The sequence below is a fragment of the Strix aluco genome, chromosome 2 (assembly GCF_031877795.1).
Source record: "Strix aluco isolate bStrAlu1 chromosome 2, bStrAlu1.hap1, whole genome shotgun sequence".
NCBI lineage: Eukaryota > Metazoa > Chordata > Aves > Strigiformes > Strigidae > Strix > Strix aluco.
In genome coordinates, this window is record NC_133932.1 from 5538806 (window position 1) to 5556912 (window position 18107).

Here is an 18107-nt window from a genome sequence, read left to right on the forward strand (position 1 = left end):
CTTTAAATCTAGAGTGCTTAATGCTGAAGCCTAGAAAACATATTTGAACATATGGAAAGGGAGCACGAGAATGTGCAAATGGAGCCCAGCTGTGCTCCATTAAATTAAAAAGAGGCGGTGCGTATCCAAATCGGTTACACTATTGTGCTATACTAATAACACTACCCCTCATGGACCACACTCTTCCATACCAAAAAAGATCTGCTGGGCACCACTATAGCACTTCCTCAATGTTATCAGATCTACTACCTTCACACTCCTGCCTCTAGAAATTCAAACAGTTCGGTTATACCCCACAGGGTTACCAGGAGGCATTGACTTTTCATTCTTACCTTCTCTCCACTAGAGTAGAAGAAATAACGCAATCGGACAATGTTACAATGATCCAACTTTCTCATAATCTGGAGCTCTCGGTTCTGAAACAAGAAAAGCAAACAATTAGAAAAACTCTTTTCTCACAAAGTTAGAGTACTGCAATGAACACCTTAACACACAGGTACAGGAGCTGACAAAACTAAGAAACCAAAGAACAACTAAAGTTGGAAAGAGGCAACAGCTTTCACATGTTTATTAGTCTTTCTTCCAACTACTTTATCACCAAGAACATTGACATCTTTGAGTACATTTTCCCTCTAAAATAAAGGTCCACAAACCCATCACAAATTCCAGGAATTACCTACTTACATTACTAAAGTTTCAGTGGCAAAAAGCAAGAAGACATTAACTTTCCATTTTTATTTTTTGATCCTACAATAATACAATATATCAGGCAAGAATGGTTGGAAGCCTATCCCCCTCGAATACTGTAAAAATAATGTAAACCATGTAAAAGCAAACATAACATTTCCACCTACAGACCTGCCCTTCTCCATGCTGCAAAATAGGTTTGCGATGGAAGGTAATTTCCTGTACCATTTACTTTGCAGTACCAACAAAAAGCACCTGAAATTGAGTAGGCAACTCGGTTCCCACTTTTGTTCAACCAAAGTTTAACCAGGTTTAGGCAGAGAGAATAACAGTGTAATTTTCCCATTTTATATCAACCTGAAAAAGCTGTTAAGATAAAATCAGTTCATTACATGCATGATAAACTGGGGACTTTACTGCAATATCCATTGTAACTGAGCCCTAAACAAAAGATGGATCTTATGCCTAACAGATAAAAATGAGTAAAAAATTAGATTTCAGGTATGAATAAAAACAAGCAAGAGAAATTAGTACAGCTATGTTTGTTATACTTCATTGCACAGCTGTTGCTACAATACTCCTTTCTCCTATGGTCACATTTACACATCACTGTTTTTCCTTCCTCAATTACTCTACAATCTGCAGCTTCAAAAATAAAAGGTATTCCAGTTTTTACTTGGATCACAGTGTTGCTAATCATGCATCCTAACCCACTAGGACCTATACACCAGACTAATACACTGGTCCTACAAGCATCATTAACTCTGGCCAACTTCAGGAATATTTGCAAAGAAAATTGTTTAGCCACCACACATCTTCACATTCAAACGCACAAATCTAACACCTACTTTGTGCGGTGCTGCTGTCGAAACAAGGATTTCACATTCTGTGTATCAGAGTCTATCACTATGATTAAAGCTTAAGGAACTCCGCAAGAACCACTCGGAGCTTCTAACGTGAACATGGCTACAAACTCTGCTTTTAATTCCTCTAAGCCATGTAGCCTTTAAAAAAAAGGAAGAGGTGTTAGAGAGGATGTAGTATCATTAATCCTATCATCCCTGCCACCCACTGACTGAAAACATACTTCAGTATTAGCCAGCTCTTTACAAACACGAGTGACATCTCACACAATTATCAGTTGGCAATTATCCAGCTAGTAGTTAAGGAGAAAGCAAGTCCTTCCCTGAGCCTGCCCAGCTTCTGAACAAATTAAAGCCTAAGTCCATTCGGTGCACACCTAGACAGGCCTAGTCTATCCTGAAGGACAAAGAGAGAAAATAGAAGAAAGCAAGGAGGAGACCTTTGAGGCTTTCATGCATCTCCTGGAGTGAATCTGTGGAAGAGGAATACAGTCTTCATCACCATAACCTTGTCAATACGCCTCACATCTCAGAGAAGAACGTTCTCCTGGTAGGAACAGGAGCTCAAATGTTCTCCACTTATTCATTCTTTATTAAATGCTACCAAAAAAGAAGTCAATCTTTGAGAGTCATGGCTGGGGTTCCTGTGACGCATGGCACAGTTCAGACTCCAGACCAACAGAAAGAGCTCATCCTCTCATCCAAACAGCTCAGCGCTGCTGGCTCTGTGGTGTCTCCCTGGGCCTTACAACGTGGGGCAGATTTCAACTAGCAAGCCAAAGTAGGGATGGCTTTAGGTCCCATCGACCACTGAAACCCCAATTATGACAAGAGATTAATTTCTCCAGTTGGCTTTTACAGCTACAGCGCTCAACAGTGTTACTACAGGACTTAAACCTAACACTGCAAGTTCCAGCACCTCAGCCAAATTCCACGAGCAATTCATAGCACGACGTAAGGCAAGTAATTTTCTCCTCTCCTTCTCCTAGTGGTTGGGAGATGAGAATAATCCCTATATTATGGGAATAATATCTCATGGAATTACTGGAAGAAACATGAATACACTAAGCATTAATGTGCACATATTATTTTGGCAATATCTCTACTAGCTCCTTAAAATACACTTACATACTCTAAGCCATCTTATTGCTTCATGTTCTTTAGATAGTATGTATATGCTGATTGGATACACTGGGGGGAAAAAAAAAAAATCAGCAGAAGTTATTCTAACACTAGGCTGAAGTTATATTTATACTCCGGTATCTCATCCTAACACAAGCACAGTCTGTGCCCACTTTGAAGCCTTCCACTCTGATCCATCTCCTTCGGCTCTCATCCTGACCATCTGCTGCAGCTGCACAAACAGTGCTTCAAGAGGTGCTAATATCAGGGATAACTCATAAACCAGTTACACAGTAACCTACATCTCACATCCTGTGACTAGACAGAGGGAAACAAATTTCAACTGTCATCTTAGGCAAATAGTCACCTCGGCCATCTTAAAACCAAGCTGTCTTCTAATCACTGCTCCCTGGCAGAGTTAAAACTGGGAATACTCGAACAGTTACAAAGCTTGAATTGGATGTGGCGGGGGAGGGAACAGCTACTGAAGTTCCTGTAACAGACTGATGCTTTAAAGAATTCATTTTTTCTCAGATGAATAGTTCAAGTAGTCTCACCTTACCATGTATTCCTCTGTATACATCTTCAATAAATAACAGACTTTTCATGTTATAATGTGGGCTATTAATTACCAGTGTACAAATGCACTGAGGGGGGGGGGGGGGAATCATCAGATTATAAGCAGGGGACCTTTAGTGAAGTGAACAGTGACAGATGTCCTACACTGAGTACAAGAGAAAATGCATGTCTAAATATAATGCAAACCAAAACCATTTCAAAACACGCTGATGAGAAAGGCTGACAATGCATGATCAAAATATAGGGTGGATGAAAATGTAAAGCTCATGCTTCTCCTTAAGTCATCATTTTTTTCTTTCAAGAAACATGGATGTAAAGTCAAAGACTCAAAGAGGAAGTTACTCTTCTTTCCTGTTCTCCCACCCATTTACATGAAGAGGAGGGTTTAGTTTTCTTACCGAATGAGAGAACCAGGCCTGGTAAACACTGAAGAAAGCAATACCTTTCAGCAGCAGCCTCTCCACAAGAGAGGACCCAGCAGACTTCTGTTCACACCAAAACACAGAGCTCCTGCAGCACACGTTCCTTTGAGAAGCCGCAAACCAAGGGGACTATGAGCAGATTACTCAGCAAGTTTCTGTTGCAGTTTGATTTCTTTCCTAAAATAGACTTCCTTATCCAGAAGGCAAGAGGCTGCTGACACACAGCTCCAGAAGACTGCCTTATGATGAGTGCATCTGAGGCCTTCACTACCTACTGAAGCAAACCCAACGTGACAGAACCCTGTTAATCACCTCTGAAGACAGCTTTCCTAGCCCAGACTACCTGTATCTGTTCATTATATTGAAGAAAGCTGGTCGCTCATCAAGGTTAAAGATTTGGTTCAGGATTGCCAAGACAACATCAGGTTTGTAACTTCAAAGCATAGCCAATAAAGCTCATACATGAAGACTCGTGCCTTCCCTCCAACCTGACAACCCCAATTCCTCATAACTGTGCTAATGCTGCAGTTGATATAAAACCACCAAAGCAAGATCATTTCTGCCTCACTACTGTAATCTGCTCTAATAGACTAGAATAACCATCACCCCCATACACACACTTCCCTCCCCATACAGAGATTTCTAAAACTATGCCAGTTTGCATTCATCACCCCTAATCTGGATCTTTGCTTTTTTTTTGCCTCTCCTCCTCCCTCCCCCCTCACCTTTTTTACAACAGGGGATAAAATGACTGGGTCATCAGAGATGATGCCTTACGGACTTGCAACTTCCTGAACTGGACAAGAGCAAATGAAGGTGGAAGGTTTTGTACAGCTCACATCAGCACAACATTACCAATATATACCCAGCGAAGTGTAGAAATATCACCTGGATCTAGTTCAGAAGAGAATTCCTCAGAGTTTCCTTAGCTAAAGGGCACTCTGGGTTTTGCTTTTTTTTTTTTTTTTCCTTCCAAAATGCCTGTTTAAAGTCTCAACAAAGTTCTTTGAGGATTACGTTCAAAGCAGATGAAATGGGAGAAATTAGAAATTTGTGGTTTTGCCTTGTGTCACACCAAGGACATGACCTGGTTCTTGTGAACAGATAAGATTGTGTATGCCTTGTCCTTTTAAGAGAGAGTATCTTTTTGATGGAAAGGTAGGATAAGCTACCAATCTATTTCAACAAGCAACTTCAGCACCAATCTTCCTGTTTAAATCAAGCAAGGCCAGCAACTTAAGTTAATTCTCATTTCTGAACTAATTTTTATCATTCTTGTGGTAATATCTTCAAATGCTGAAGCTCAGTCTCTCAGTACCAGTTCTTCTATCAGGTTGGAAAAACAGAAAATGGAGGGTAACTGTCACATGGACTCTGGCATTATAGATGGGTGGAAGCAGCACAAGTAGATCCAAATTTCTCAGTATACACAATCCTCCTGCTCTTGCACATGTCATGTTTACAGTTTCCTCCTTTCTCCTGCTTCCGTCATAATTTCTCCATTCTACCACATTTCTTATTCTTCAACAAAGGTTTTCCCACAGCAAAGAGCCAGAGCAGGGAGCCACAGGCAAAGCTGGGGAAGAAACGAGTTTCCACCAGGAGGCATGAAGGCAGTGATGAAGCAGCAGGGCTTGATTTCCCCCCCCTCCCCCCCCCCCCCCCAAATTCCTTCCACCTGAACAGCCTGAATGAGTAGTCACCTCCACTCACCTTCACCCGCTGCACTGCTGAGCCTGCCCAGAGAACAGGCTCAGGCTGAGACCTTGACAAACTTAAAGCATTTTCACAGAGCAGGAAGAAGCCTCTTTACCCTGTCCATCTCCCACTGCAAGAAAAAGTCTGGACTCCAAGCACAGGGCAGCAGGCTCATGCTGGTAAAGATCTTTCAGTGTGATCCTAGCCAGCTACGCTCGATGCCTTGCAGAGACAGCTGCTTGCACATTTGAGCCAGACTTCCTAAACTCAGCTTTGTAAAACGTACTGAGACAAAACACTCCAGACCCCAGAGGAAGACATCATACTCACCCACCATAAGCTGTCTGTGGTACAGAAATAGCACCTGACAGGTTACCAAGGGGTATCGGGATCACCAAGATCAGCATATTTTCGCTAATATCATTACTAAAGCTCCAGTCATAGTATGTCTGGTTTATCCGAAGCTTAGTAGGACAGACCACAAAATAAAAGCAGTACCACATCTCTAAAAATTCCTGAAGCTCCCTGACCCATTCCTCCCAAAGGTGGATTTCAAACACCATCAATCACAAGGCTACTTTCAACACTGTCTTGCTGTCAGCAAAAGTATTACAGAAATTATTCTATGGCTCACAGAACTAACAGCCTTTCACAGATATATCATTCAGGCATTTTACAGAATAAAGGCTAATTCCTACATCCTTCTGTATTTGCCCCAAGCTATCACTGAAATCAGTGCTTGGAGGAAAAAGTGCAAAAGGGGCTTAACTACAGAGGCCTGGGCTGGGAATCTGCCCATACCAGCCATCAATAGCTAGCCACCCATGACAAGTCCGTTTTGTAGGCAAGCAATTTCAAGCAGAGCTAAATGTCAACAGCGATCACAGTTTTCCTCATTTACATTTGAAGCACGGATTAAGACAAAGCCCCAGTCTCCCTCTCCTGCCAGTCATGGCATATTTCCAACACCAGCAGATCTAAGTTGGAACAGTCTCCATTTTTAGCACACCTGTTAGTCTCAAACTCATACCATCTTTTTTCCCCCCCCCCCCCCATCTAGGTTGGAAAAGGCCTTGAAGCTCCTCCAGTCCAACCATTAACCTCACACTGACCATTCTCAACTCCACCAGATCCCTCAGCGCTGGGTCAACCCGACTCTTCAACCCCTCCAGGGATGGGGACTCCACCACCTCCCTGGGCAGCCCATTCCAACGCCCAACAACCCCTTCTGCAAAGAAATACTTCCTAAGAGCCAGTCTGACCCTGCCCTGGCGCAGCTTGAGGCCATTCCCTCTTGTCCTGGTGCTTGTTCCTTGGGTCAAGAGACTCATCTCCCCTCTCTGCACCCTCCTTTCAGGGAGTTGTAGAGGGCCATGAGGTCTCCCCTCAGCCTCCTCTTCTCCAGACTAAACCCCCCCAGTTCCCTCAGCCTCTCCCCATCACACCTGTGCTCCAGACCCTGCACCAGCTTTGTTGCCCTTCTCTGGACACACTCGAGTCATTCAATGGCCTTTTTGTAGTGAGGGGCCCAAAACTGAACCCAGTCATCGAGGTGCGGCCTCACCAGTGCCGAGTCCAGGGGTAAGATCCCTTCCCTGTCCCTGCTGGCCACGCTATTACTGAATCATGACCTTTAATTGAGAAATACAGGACAATTCCAACAAACTAATGCTATTTATTAAATATGTATCTATGACACACCAAAAGCTGTAATGCCAAAAGCACCACCACCCAGTTAGTGCTGGTCCATTGACGATTGTCAAATACTTGCAGCCCAGCAGACCTAATGCACGGGTCAGAAAGTCCAGATATCGTGTCCTGCTCCAACCTCTACCAATGTGTAACGGATGCATGTGCATAGAAGCAGCTTTGAGGGTTAGCATTTGTAAAAGCACTTTGACTTCTACCATTCAAAAAGTCCTAGAGACATAGATAAAATACTAATGAATATATCGTTAACGCTCAGGGCTTCTCTAAGGGAAATAAAAATTAAAAAAAAAAAAAAAAATCGGTGATAGCCATCAGGAGTTTACAGTACAAATATAAAATTGCTGCTTTAAACACTCGCACCCCCCACCCTTTCCTTGCACCTCTTCTGCCTGCCATTCATAGGAATCCCAACCCTCATACAAGGGAAAACCCAAATGTTGTAAGTGCCCAGACAACATGAGAATAATGAGTTCACGTGCACTGTGCCACACAAGCGGGATGAGCAGAGGAAGCTGACGGGGGGTCCAAGATACAGAATGCTTGTGCATGCATTTCTGTGCTAGCTGGGGAATTGCAGTTGCATCATGCTCTGGTTTACTGCACAACTAAAAGCAATCCAAGGGTTCCAAACGCAGCTTCATTTCACTACCAAGTTCCATAATGCTGCCAAACTTCCCACTATTTGTCCACATGTAAAAATCTGATAATTAAGATCCTGAAGCAACACAGCAGGGCTGCACCGCAAAGTGTTTCTGAAACACTGGCCTGCGAACACCCAAAAAGAGTCAGAGGCGCAAAACGTGTGCGTCAGCTGTATTCTAGCCAAAATTTATTACTGAGCACAGCGACCTTCAGCCCTGGCATGGGTACAGATCAGGGCAAAAAACGTCTGCTCCAAATGCAGCAGCAGGCAGGGCCTGCCTGAAGAGGCCAGTGGGCAGAGCGTGCTGGGCTGGAGCTGGGGCCAGGCCAGGGCAAGCCAAAGGTGCAGGGTTCAGGCAAGCGTGGATGGGGCTGCCAGCACACTCCCAACCTGCAAACCCTTGATTTATTACAGCTCGCCTGAAATTAAAGAGCAGACAGGGGCAGCAAGAGGAAAAAACATGCTTGAAACTAAAGCTCTAGAATAACGAGTGAAGCAGAAAGTCACACAGCCACTGCAAATGCGGGCTAGACTTCAATAACTTAAGAACTAGACAGATTTGAACCCCAACCATGCAGTAATGACTAAGCTGACAGAAAGGCATACTGGATGAAAATCAGAAGGGTTTGGGTTGAGAGGGACCTTAAAGGTCATCTAGTTCCAACCCCCTGCCATGAGCAGGGACACCTTCCACTAGACCAGGTTGCCCAAAGTCCCGTCCAACCTGGCCTTGAACCCTTCCAGGGAGGAGGCAGCCACAGCTTCTCTGGGCAACCTGTGCCAGTGTCTCACCACCCTCACAGGAAAGAATTTCTTCCTTATATCTAACCTAAATCTACCCTCATCCAGTTTAAAACCGTTACCCCTCATCCTATCCCTACACCCCCGATCAAGAGTCCCTCCCCAGCTTTCCTGTAGCCCCTTTAAGTACTGAGAGACTGCTCTAAGGTCTCCCCGGAGCCTTCTCTTCTCCAGCTAAACACCCGAAACTCTCTCAGCCTGTCCTCATCGGGGAAGTGCTCCAGTCCCCTGATCATCTTCATGGCCTCCTCTGAACCCGCCCGAGCAAGTCCATGTCCTTCTTATGCTGGAGGCCCCAGAGCTGGACACAATACCCCAGAGAGTGGACTAGAGGGGGAGAATCCCCTCCCTCGACCTGCCGGCCACACTTCTCTTGATGCAGACCAGGACATGGTTGGCTTTATGGGCTGAAAATGCACATTGTTGGCTCACAGTCAGTTTTCCATCCATTAATACCCCCAAGTCCTTCTCCACAGGGCTGCTCTCAATCCGCTCATCACCCAGCCTGTGTTTGCGCTTGGGATTGCTCTGACCCGTGTGCAGGACCTTGTACTTGGCCTTATTCCACTCCATGAGGTTTGCATGGGCCCACCTCTCCAGCCTGTCCAGGTCCCTCTGGATGGCACATCCCTTCCCTCCAGTGAGTCAGGTGCACCACACAGCTCGGTGTCATTGGCAAACTTGCTGATGGTGCCTCGATCCCACTGTCCCTGTCTCCATCAAACATGTTAGACAGCACCAGTCCCAATACTGACCTGAGGAATGCCACTCATCACTGCTCTCCACTTGGACATTGAGCCATTGATCACAACTCTGAGTGTGACCATCGAGCCAATTCGTTATCCATCAAGTGGTCCATCTGACAAATCCATGTGTCTCCCATTTAGAGACAAGGATGTCATGCAGAACAGTGTCAAATGATTTGCACAAGTCCAGGTAGATGACATCAGTTGCTCTTCTCTTACCCACCAGCTATCTGAGATACTGCCACTAACCTTGTTTCCACCCTGTTAATTCTTTTTATTGATTTACTTCCCCCAATAAACTCAGATATTACATTCCTTCTCACAAAGGGACCACGTGCTTTGGACTTCCTAACTCTTCCCCTAGGCAGTCAGCAACGGCAAGTGCCATATTATGTCATCTCCAGCCTGCTCTTGCCAATGCAGGACACAGTCCCTAAGCAGAAAACTTGAGCTTCACACAGCTATTACACATCGTTTCCTATAACTGGAGACAGAAATGGTTTGTGTTCTTAGGATAACATACACAAGCCTCAATCTCTTGGGAGAAGAAAAATTCTGATTCTTCTTTCATTTCCTCCTTGCATCTCAGCAGTTAATTGAAAGGTGGTATCCAAATTCTTCATTAGCTTGTCCCTGCCTCTTTGAATGGAACTGGAGTTTGAGAGCCTCTCAGAGACTTAATACCATCTCTAAATTCCTGCCTCAGGAAGCTCGAGACTAAGCTTGGAACGCAAATTGATTTCCAGCATCGTGTCACTTCTAGACCACAACCTGAAATTCACTTAATCATTTTCAAGTGGTTGTTTCAAATACTGTGACCTGATGAACAGCCCAGTTCTACATTTCAGTTCTACAGCATCTACTGTGCTCTGCCAGCAGCAAGTCCAGATGCAGCAGGAATTACAGTGCACCCAAGATAAAAGTCAGAAAAACAGAACTAGGTCTGAAACTCAGAGAGATGGTTCAAGTCCATTATAACACTGAAATAAAGTGCAGGAAGGAGAATAATTGAAAGGAAAAGTATTTTCTAAAAGGCAGCCCTATGCTTTCAGAGATAATAGCCATTCTTTTTCAGTGGTAGCACAGAGGATCTCTGTTGAAAAACTCTTACAGGAAAAATCTTTTTCCTTTCATAGAAACAGGAGATGGATTTTTCCTCATGTTTTGATTTTTAACTCTTCAACTAGGAAGAAAGTATAAGAATGCCTATAACATCACTCCTCAGGGAGTCTGCAACATCCACGGAAACTTATACCTGCAATCACATCCGGAACAGGTTGCAATTAATCTATTAATCAAATAAGTTCCAATCTCCCACAGGCATAAGACATTTGCCAGGTTGCTAATCACTATGTTATTAAACATTAATGAAATGCTTTATTACTCTTGGCCTTCTCTTCTTACATACAATGCAGCAGATGTTTCACGCAGACAGATTCCAAAGGACTTGCAAAACAAAAATAATTTCTCCTCACCCTCCAAAAAACTTATTTATTTAGAGAACAGGTAAAGTTCTGCCTTCAATGTTTATTTTTTCATTTGTCTCAGGACTATTGCTACATGACTCGAAGATGTCTGATGCTAGAAGTCATTAGGGGCTTTAATTTCAATTCAAATGAAAAATTCCTGACTCCCTAAGACCTTAGAGGGAACATCCAAATTAGAAGGACACAAGAAAGGGAAACGCCAGGTGAAGATGGTGCAGGAAGCAAAGGGGGAGTGGAACTTGCAAGTGTTATTAGCAGCCTACAGATGATTATTTGCCAAGTAGAATTAAATCTTCCGGAAGTATGAGTCTTAATAATGAGCTCCCAGATGACCAAGTTTTTAAAAGGTTAAGCATTCTCCGCTGAATTCAGACGAAGACTGGCCAGCTCCACCTCTGGGGGTGGGGGAATGGGAGAGGAAATTGGCTCAACTCCAGCAGTGAAGGTAGAATAGGGACTTAAGACTCCTTACCTTATGCACATATCCAGTAAGTCCTTCTCCCCTGATTCCTGGAGGGTTCCGCACCCGCTAGTTTGGTAAGTTTGTCATGAGCAAATATTAGTTATGGCTGTAATTTAAAACCACCACATGCAAGTATCAGGTCTGAGATAAGCCTAAAATAGTAAATACCCTACCAAATTTCAGATGATAGTTACACATGTATAAGAACATTTCAACACTCGTTCTTCATAGTTTTAGGTATAAAAACAATTCAAGCTTCCTCAAATAAATTTCTTCATATTAAAAGGCAGCAGCACATTCTTCCCGTAACTGCAAAATAATTTTCCCAGTTGACCTTTGTTAGATACAAGAAATCCATCATACGCTTGAAAGGGAAAGCCAGCTACGTCAAAGTACAAATCCACTATAAGCTACTAGAAGAGTTAGTGTTTGAGTTTGATAAAACAGGTTATCAGACTTCTTGCTCGAGGTTTTTTTTCCTTAGCACGAGCGCTTTTCAAACACTGTCCCATTTTTCAAGAAATCATTTCCTTAGGCTAAAGGGTGTCACAGCACTGAAATGAAAAGATTAGGAAATCTTTACATTCACTTCTAGACTAATTTGACCCAAAAGAAAGAGTAAGAGAAAAAGCCTAAGTTTTAGTAACTATTTGCATAGCAAAGCGTGTTTTTTATGGCAAATTTTAAAAGAGGAGAGATAGCACGATGGTTAGATTTACCACTTAGTCACACTAAAAAGTAATAGGGATCTCCAAAAGAAAGAAAGGAGCAGAGAGAAATCATTTCCTGTGTCAGGTGAGCACCATGAATTTAAAGTGGCACACATTAAATACATTTCAAAAGGCTACACTACCACCTCACAGGCTTCCAATCTCAGAATTTCCCAAGGACCAGGTCCAGCTGGACCAAGACAGGGCAGGGACGACCTAACTCCCATGAAGCCCAATCCTTCTTCCCCCAGTATCTGCAAAGATCTAGGAACGTTATCAACGCAGTTGCTCCCTTTTCTGACTGGGATAAGGCAGCTCTGAATTTAAGCCTACCCCAGGGTAAGTGTCACAACCAATGTCTTAGGAATATGTTGCAATGAGAGTCAGCCTCCAGGCTTTGATTCATAACAGCAGCTTAACTTTGCAGGGCAGAGGCAACCCCCCAAGCCCAGCAGCTCACCCGAACCTTCTCCTCCCAGGTGCTACTGTCCCTACAGCTAGGACACCTGGGTGGCTCCACACACCACCTGGGTGGCTCCAGACGCCATCTGATTCACCAGTTTGTCACCCAAAGCACAGAGCTTACCAGGAATTGAGTTCAACACATACCTTAGGTTGCAAACTGTGTTGGTTCAAGAGCTGATCCACAGCTGCTTTGAAGTTTTTGCTGCAGGGGCAGCAAGTGCAATAGTCATCCCATCTGCCACCGCCTGCAAGTCCTCTCTCTGACTCTTACAAGCATCCACTCACTGGCCTCACTGGCAGATATCTGGGCACAACTACTAGACCATAAAGTTTTCATGAAAGGAGAAACAAAAAGCTGAAATTATGGCTGGGAACTTGGGCAGTAGTGCCACTGCCACTGTGTAAGAGAGGGGTAGCTTCGGGAGCATCCTGGCTTCTACCTTGCTTCCAGAATAAAAAGAGAACTTGCACATAACCCTGTAGCAAGTAAACAGAAGGAGAACTGGTGAAACCCAGGCACCGAGGGAATAAAGACAACCCGGTCAGACCAATCATCTTGGCACTACATCACCCAACAGTTCACCAGCAGCTTCCAAGGAAGGCTCAAAAAGCTTAGTTCCTAGTCATCTGGGACCCTAACCCCAAAAGACATGGGCATTTAACCGCTCTTACTGAACTTGCAAACAATTTTCAAAAATGCATTTATAAAACGTAAGAGACTCGATGGCTTTGTGACGCTGCATGCAAGTCAGTCACATAAATTAAGTCGGAAAGTGTTTCCTACATCACCTACCACCTTTTCAATAGACTACACATTATTTTGTGTTTACCGTACAGTACTAGAGGAGGTTCTTGTAAGGTAACTTCATTAAAACATCCACTGTTACTAGTAGTGCAAGTTTCAAAACCTTTCACTGAACTTGCCATATACTTTCCATGACAAGATCTTATTTTCCATAGTTTACGGAGGTCTCCCACTGCATATTTCATGCAGAACAGACATGCTGTGGGGATGACCTGGAGTTGGGTAATGAAAGGAGATCTGGTCTGGGGACCCTTGCCTCATTTGTTACAAAAGGGAAAAGCTCTGCAGTGGATAAGATGAGGAACTACAGAAACAGCAGGAACAGTCTTCTCTCACTCATAGCACTTTGTAATGTTGTACTGTGAAAAACAGACTTGAATCTACTGCTAGTACATAGAATAATCCACATTAACAGGTTTATCCAGGAAGCCGCTACATCTGTTTCACTCTGCCCAGCTCAGTATTCTGAAGCCTTGAGTGATCAAATACACATGAGATCAATAGAACCACCGATGTTCACACCTGTCAAAGTCAAAACTGGCCTCTGCTGTCCTATATCCACTACATAAACAAATGGAACAAATTCCCAATGTCTGCACTTTAAAAGTCACATCAGGAGATAGAATGTGAGATAACCAAGACAGACAGGGCACCTGTCGTGGCCTAAGGTATCTCACAAACACCACTGGCAGCGAGATGAGATTGACTTGTCCGGGCAAGCCAAGAGTCCCCTACATGCTAGCCTATTTCTCACCAGTTGCCCTGCTTGTCCTCCCCGAGCGTGAAATTTTATTTGCACCAAATTCAAACTACGCACAATCAGGTAGAAAATATGCAGTTCTGACTAGATGGAAGAAGTAAAGTATTTCTGCTCTGTGTTCAAAAGCTACATCTATTCAGAGGTACAAGAAACGTGAAAATTGGTGACATCCAGCTGCCAAACAAGCTAGGCCCACTGTTACCCCCAGATTAAGTTTCTGAAGGACCCTGACTAAGCCCATGAAAAAATTATCAAGTATCTCTCAAACACTTGGTAGCTTCCAGTGAAATCAAAAGCCTTTTAAGGACTATTATACCATCTCCAAGATCACAATGCTCCACAAGGGAGGAACAGGGATTCACTCCACAGGGAAGCCCTCACTGTCATAGCAATGTTAAAGTATACCTTTGACAAAATTTATTCACAAAAAGGAGGATTTAAAAGACTAAACACAAAGTTTTTAAACCACTATCTAACACAATCAAGATAATCACAAATAACAGTTTCCAGACACAAATACAATAGCACATCTCTATGCTAAAGCTTTTTTTCTCAAGACTTTAATTCTCTCCTTGATACGTTCTCTTTCCTGCCCTGATATTGAAGAGTATAAAAACCAGCAAATCCTATCTCTTCCCATAATTTCTTTGGTTTTTGAGAAACATACATTAGAACAACCAAGGCATTAACATTTAGAACAGTAACAGTAAAGTTTAGTTTATGCCCCTTGTAGTAAACAAGACCTAACTCACTTTTATCAAACATAGCACCCTTCACTGGACTGGAAGTTAGGGCCTACCTTGTTCTGCAGCACCTCTTAAAACTAGGGATTAAGCATTATGTAATATTTTCATGAGAAATCACAGCAAAGGCACTGAATTCTGTTTGAATCAGCACCTCCCATGAGTTACCCATCTATGGCAAGTCTTTACTGGATATAGAAAACACTGTGCAGCTTTCCTAAGCAGTACAGCACCAAAGAGAATGCTCACAAGTTTCAACATTTCCTAAAAACCTTCAAAAGCAGCCTAAAACACCTACTCAGGTGAAGTGATGGAACCTGTGCAAGACCATCTCTCATTATATCCTCCTCTTCCTCAGGTCAGGAATATTACACTTTATTCCATAGTCAGGGATAACCAAGTAGGGCTGCTGCACAGGAAAACAAACCCAGTGGGTCAAAGCACATGTGAATCAAGATGGGTTCTAGGGCTGTTTCTGAGAAGCTGAAACTTCTCCTGTGGTTAAAAAAAAAAAAAAAAAAAAAAAAAAGGTTTGAAGACAATTAAATACCCGTTTCTGTACAGAATGCTTGCTATTGCCAGTTTTATGAGCTTGAAAAACTCAACTTGCTTCATAATGGTTTATGTGTATTCCTCTCAAACATTTTAAAATACAATTCTGAACTTTTTCTCTTTGCATTGAAAAAAATTATAGAATTGACTCCCTCAAAAATGGCTACAAGGCAATGGAAATATAACTGGCTTCAATATCCCTTCAAGGTTTTGTTTCATTATATTTCATGGACTATTTATGATTGTGTATTTTAGAAGTGGGGAAGCAAGATATGAAACCTGTTATCCCAATAAGCAATAATTTAATCCAGCTTTAAGCAACTGAAGGTATCTCGTACTTAACAGTACCTTATGTCATAGGAACTGCAGTTTCTTTTTAAAGTTGGTGCTCAGAAGAGAGCAGGCTAAAAAAAGTCTCTGGTATCAGAAGTGAAGTGATCAAGGATCGAATGCCAGCAGCTTCATCACTCCAACTACCCAGAGTTAGTCTGCAGATCAAGATAACAGTCACAGGAGCAAGGTTTGCCACATTGCTCTTTGTAGCCAAAGCAGACGCAGTTTTTAGCAGGAAAGTTCTCAAGATACCCCTACTGACAAGAGCATTAAGCAGCAACATACTCAGTGAAAATACAAAGAAATACTATCAGCTGCCTCATATTTCCACAGGATTGTCACTTCTGAGTTAAATTCATTTCCTTGCCCCACCCCTGACCAGTGAACAATTCTTTTCCACATTTTGTTGAAATCAAATTTTATGCAGAGGGTGCTGAGACCCTTTTGCATTCAAAAATCCCAACAGCATGAAATAATGAAGGCTTACTTCCCATATGGCTCCCTACACATTCTAGTGTTTACTGCACACAAGCTTAGGTTAAGACAGAGCCACTGTATCTTCAGCTATATTTACATTCAGGAAAATTTAATTCAAATAAATTTTAAAGGCGAATCAGGTAAATCTTTCAGTGTTTAGCTAGACAGCTGATTTCAGAAGGGTCTCAGCTAAATTTAATTCCCTTTGAAAACCCATTATCTACTCAAGAAGTTACCTACAGACTCATTACCCACAAGCAGATCCATGCAGACAAGCCAGTAGGACAGGATGCCACAAGCTCAGTGCTCCACCAGGAAGGGACTTTCTACTACCACCTGCCCACAGCCCTGTGCATTTGCGCTGGGTACAGCCTGTTCCCACTAGCAAGGCGGACCCTTTCCAAGAGATACTCATCAGGTTAGCTCCAAACAAGAGTCCTCGTGCTGTTTATCCATCCTGCTAATTGATGGCCTTCATGCTGCCACAGGAATTGCTCAATGAGTACACCAACTTTCTTATGTCTCCAACACTCCAGGCAACCCTCAACATGCCCTAGTTTTCCTACATCTCGTACTACTTTCTTGTCCTACTAGATCTGTTAGCCCTATGTGAAAGTAGATAACCTTTATGCCTGTTATGCACAGTTACAGAAGCAGAGTCATTGCCTATCAGGAAATCTATTATATTATCTGCAAACCATGTTCTTTTTCGCACTCTCCCAAGTTATGTTGACTTTTCAGAAAGAAAAAAAAAAAAAAAAAAAGTATGCATTGTACCAAGTTCTTGACTATTTGCTCTGGCTCTTCAAATGCTGACTCCAATCACCTACTGTGGTTTGCAGCACACTGGGGAAAGAGCATTTTTATTTCATGTGCTCTCATGCTGCTGCTTTTGCACGTATCTAAATGACAAGCGAATAGTGTTAATAACCCCAGTGTAATAAAGGAAGTCCCAGGTCTCATAGACAGACAATTCTAGTACAGGTTACTGTGATGCTGCACTAATAGAAGAATCTAACCTAGAAGGAATATAGCACTACTTTTCTGAAAACTAAACTCAACTCAACTAAAAATTATCAGCTCTTACCACCTTCTAATTTTATAACTCAGAATTGCTCACTATTTATAAAGTGGTGTTCAGCAGAGCACCACAAAGAAAAAAAGTATTTATCCCTATTTTTAGGAATTCTTCAGAAATCTGTTCTCACCTCAGATCTCCTGCTCTACATCCTGTTACTCCCTGTCAGACTTCATCTGAAATGTGCTCACACAGTTGCTCAACATCAGAAAGCAAAGCAAGTGCATCCGTGTAAGACACTGAACTGAATCTTCCTTATGTTCCCCAGCCCATGCACTACATTTTGGAGCAGCTTCTACACTTGCACACTTATTACTAATTCCCATGTTGGTCAGCAACACATCTTTTTAAAGTTTCCTCTATTATTTACAAGTAAACCCGAACTTTTCCACTAAGGTCCCTCACTGGGTTCACACAGGCGACGTGAACATCCACTATAAACTTTCACTTTCTTAAAAAAAAGGAAAGAAAAAACCCCGTCCTGTATACACTTGCAGCAAGAGCAATGCAACGGGTGGGTATCACAGCTGGGAGCTTAGGAAGAAGTATGCGTGTCCCACCACAACACCCAAATAACTTGCACTGTCCCATTTCAGGTACTAAGTAGCCTGCAACAAATTATTTCATTTATCAATCAACATGCTTGCACTGCTACATTCATCTGGTATAAATGACATGCCTGTTTTCAAGCCCCAAAAACTTGATACAACCTTTATGACTCATGTGTCTGGTGACATTAAACCAAGAGGAATGAACAAGGGCCTGCAAACTCAGTCTGATAAGCTGATCCTTGGACAAATCTTCAAATGAAGAAACAGAAGCAGATGAATCTTTAAAAGACATGAAGTCAGATATTTTGCCTTCATCCTCATTCGGTAAGATTTAGGGGGGAAGGCAAGGAGGGAAATACACTCTAGCTCTCCTTGACAGTGACTTTTGAATTTAAAAAGTAACTAAAATTAG

General features: G+C 42.7%; 1 protein-coding gene across 2 annotated transcripts in view; it reads right to left on the bottom strand.

Moving 5' to 3' along the window:
• GSK3B (glycogen synthase kinase 3 beta) overlaps positions 1 to 18107 on the bottom strand; it is a 161514-nt gene that overhangs the window by 74493 nt on the left and 68914 nt on the right. For both annotated transcript variants that reach the window (XM_074808871.1, XM_074808882.1), the window contains exon 3: positions 333 to 416. In XM_074808871.1, coding sequence (XP_074664972.1) covers positions 333 to 416 — 84 coding nt within the window. The remainder of the gene's footprint in view (positions 1 to 332; positions 417 to 18107) is intronic.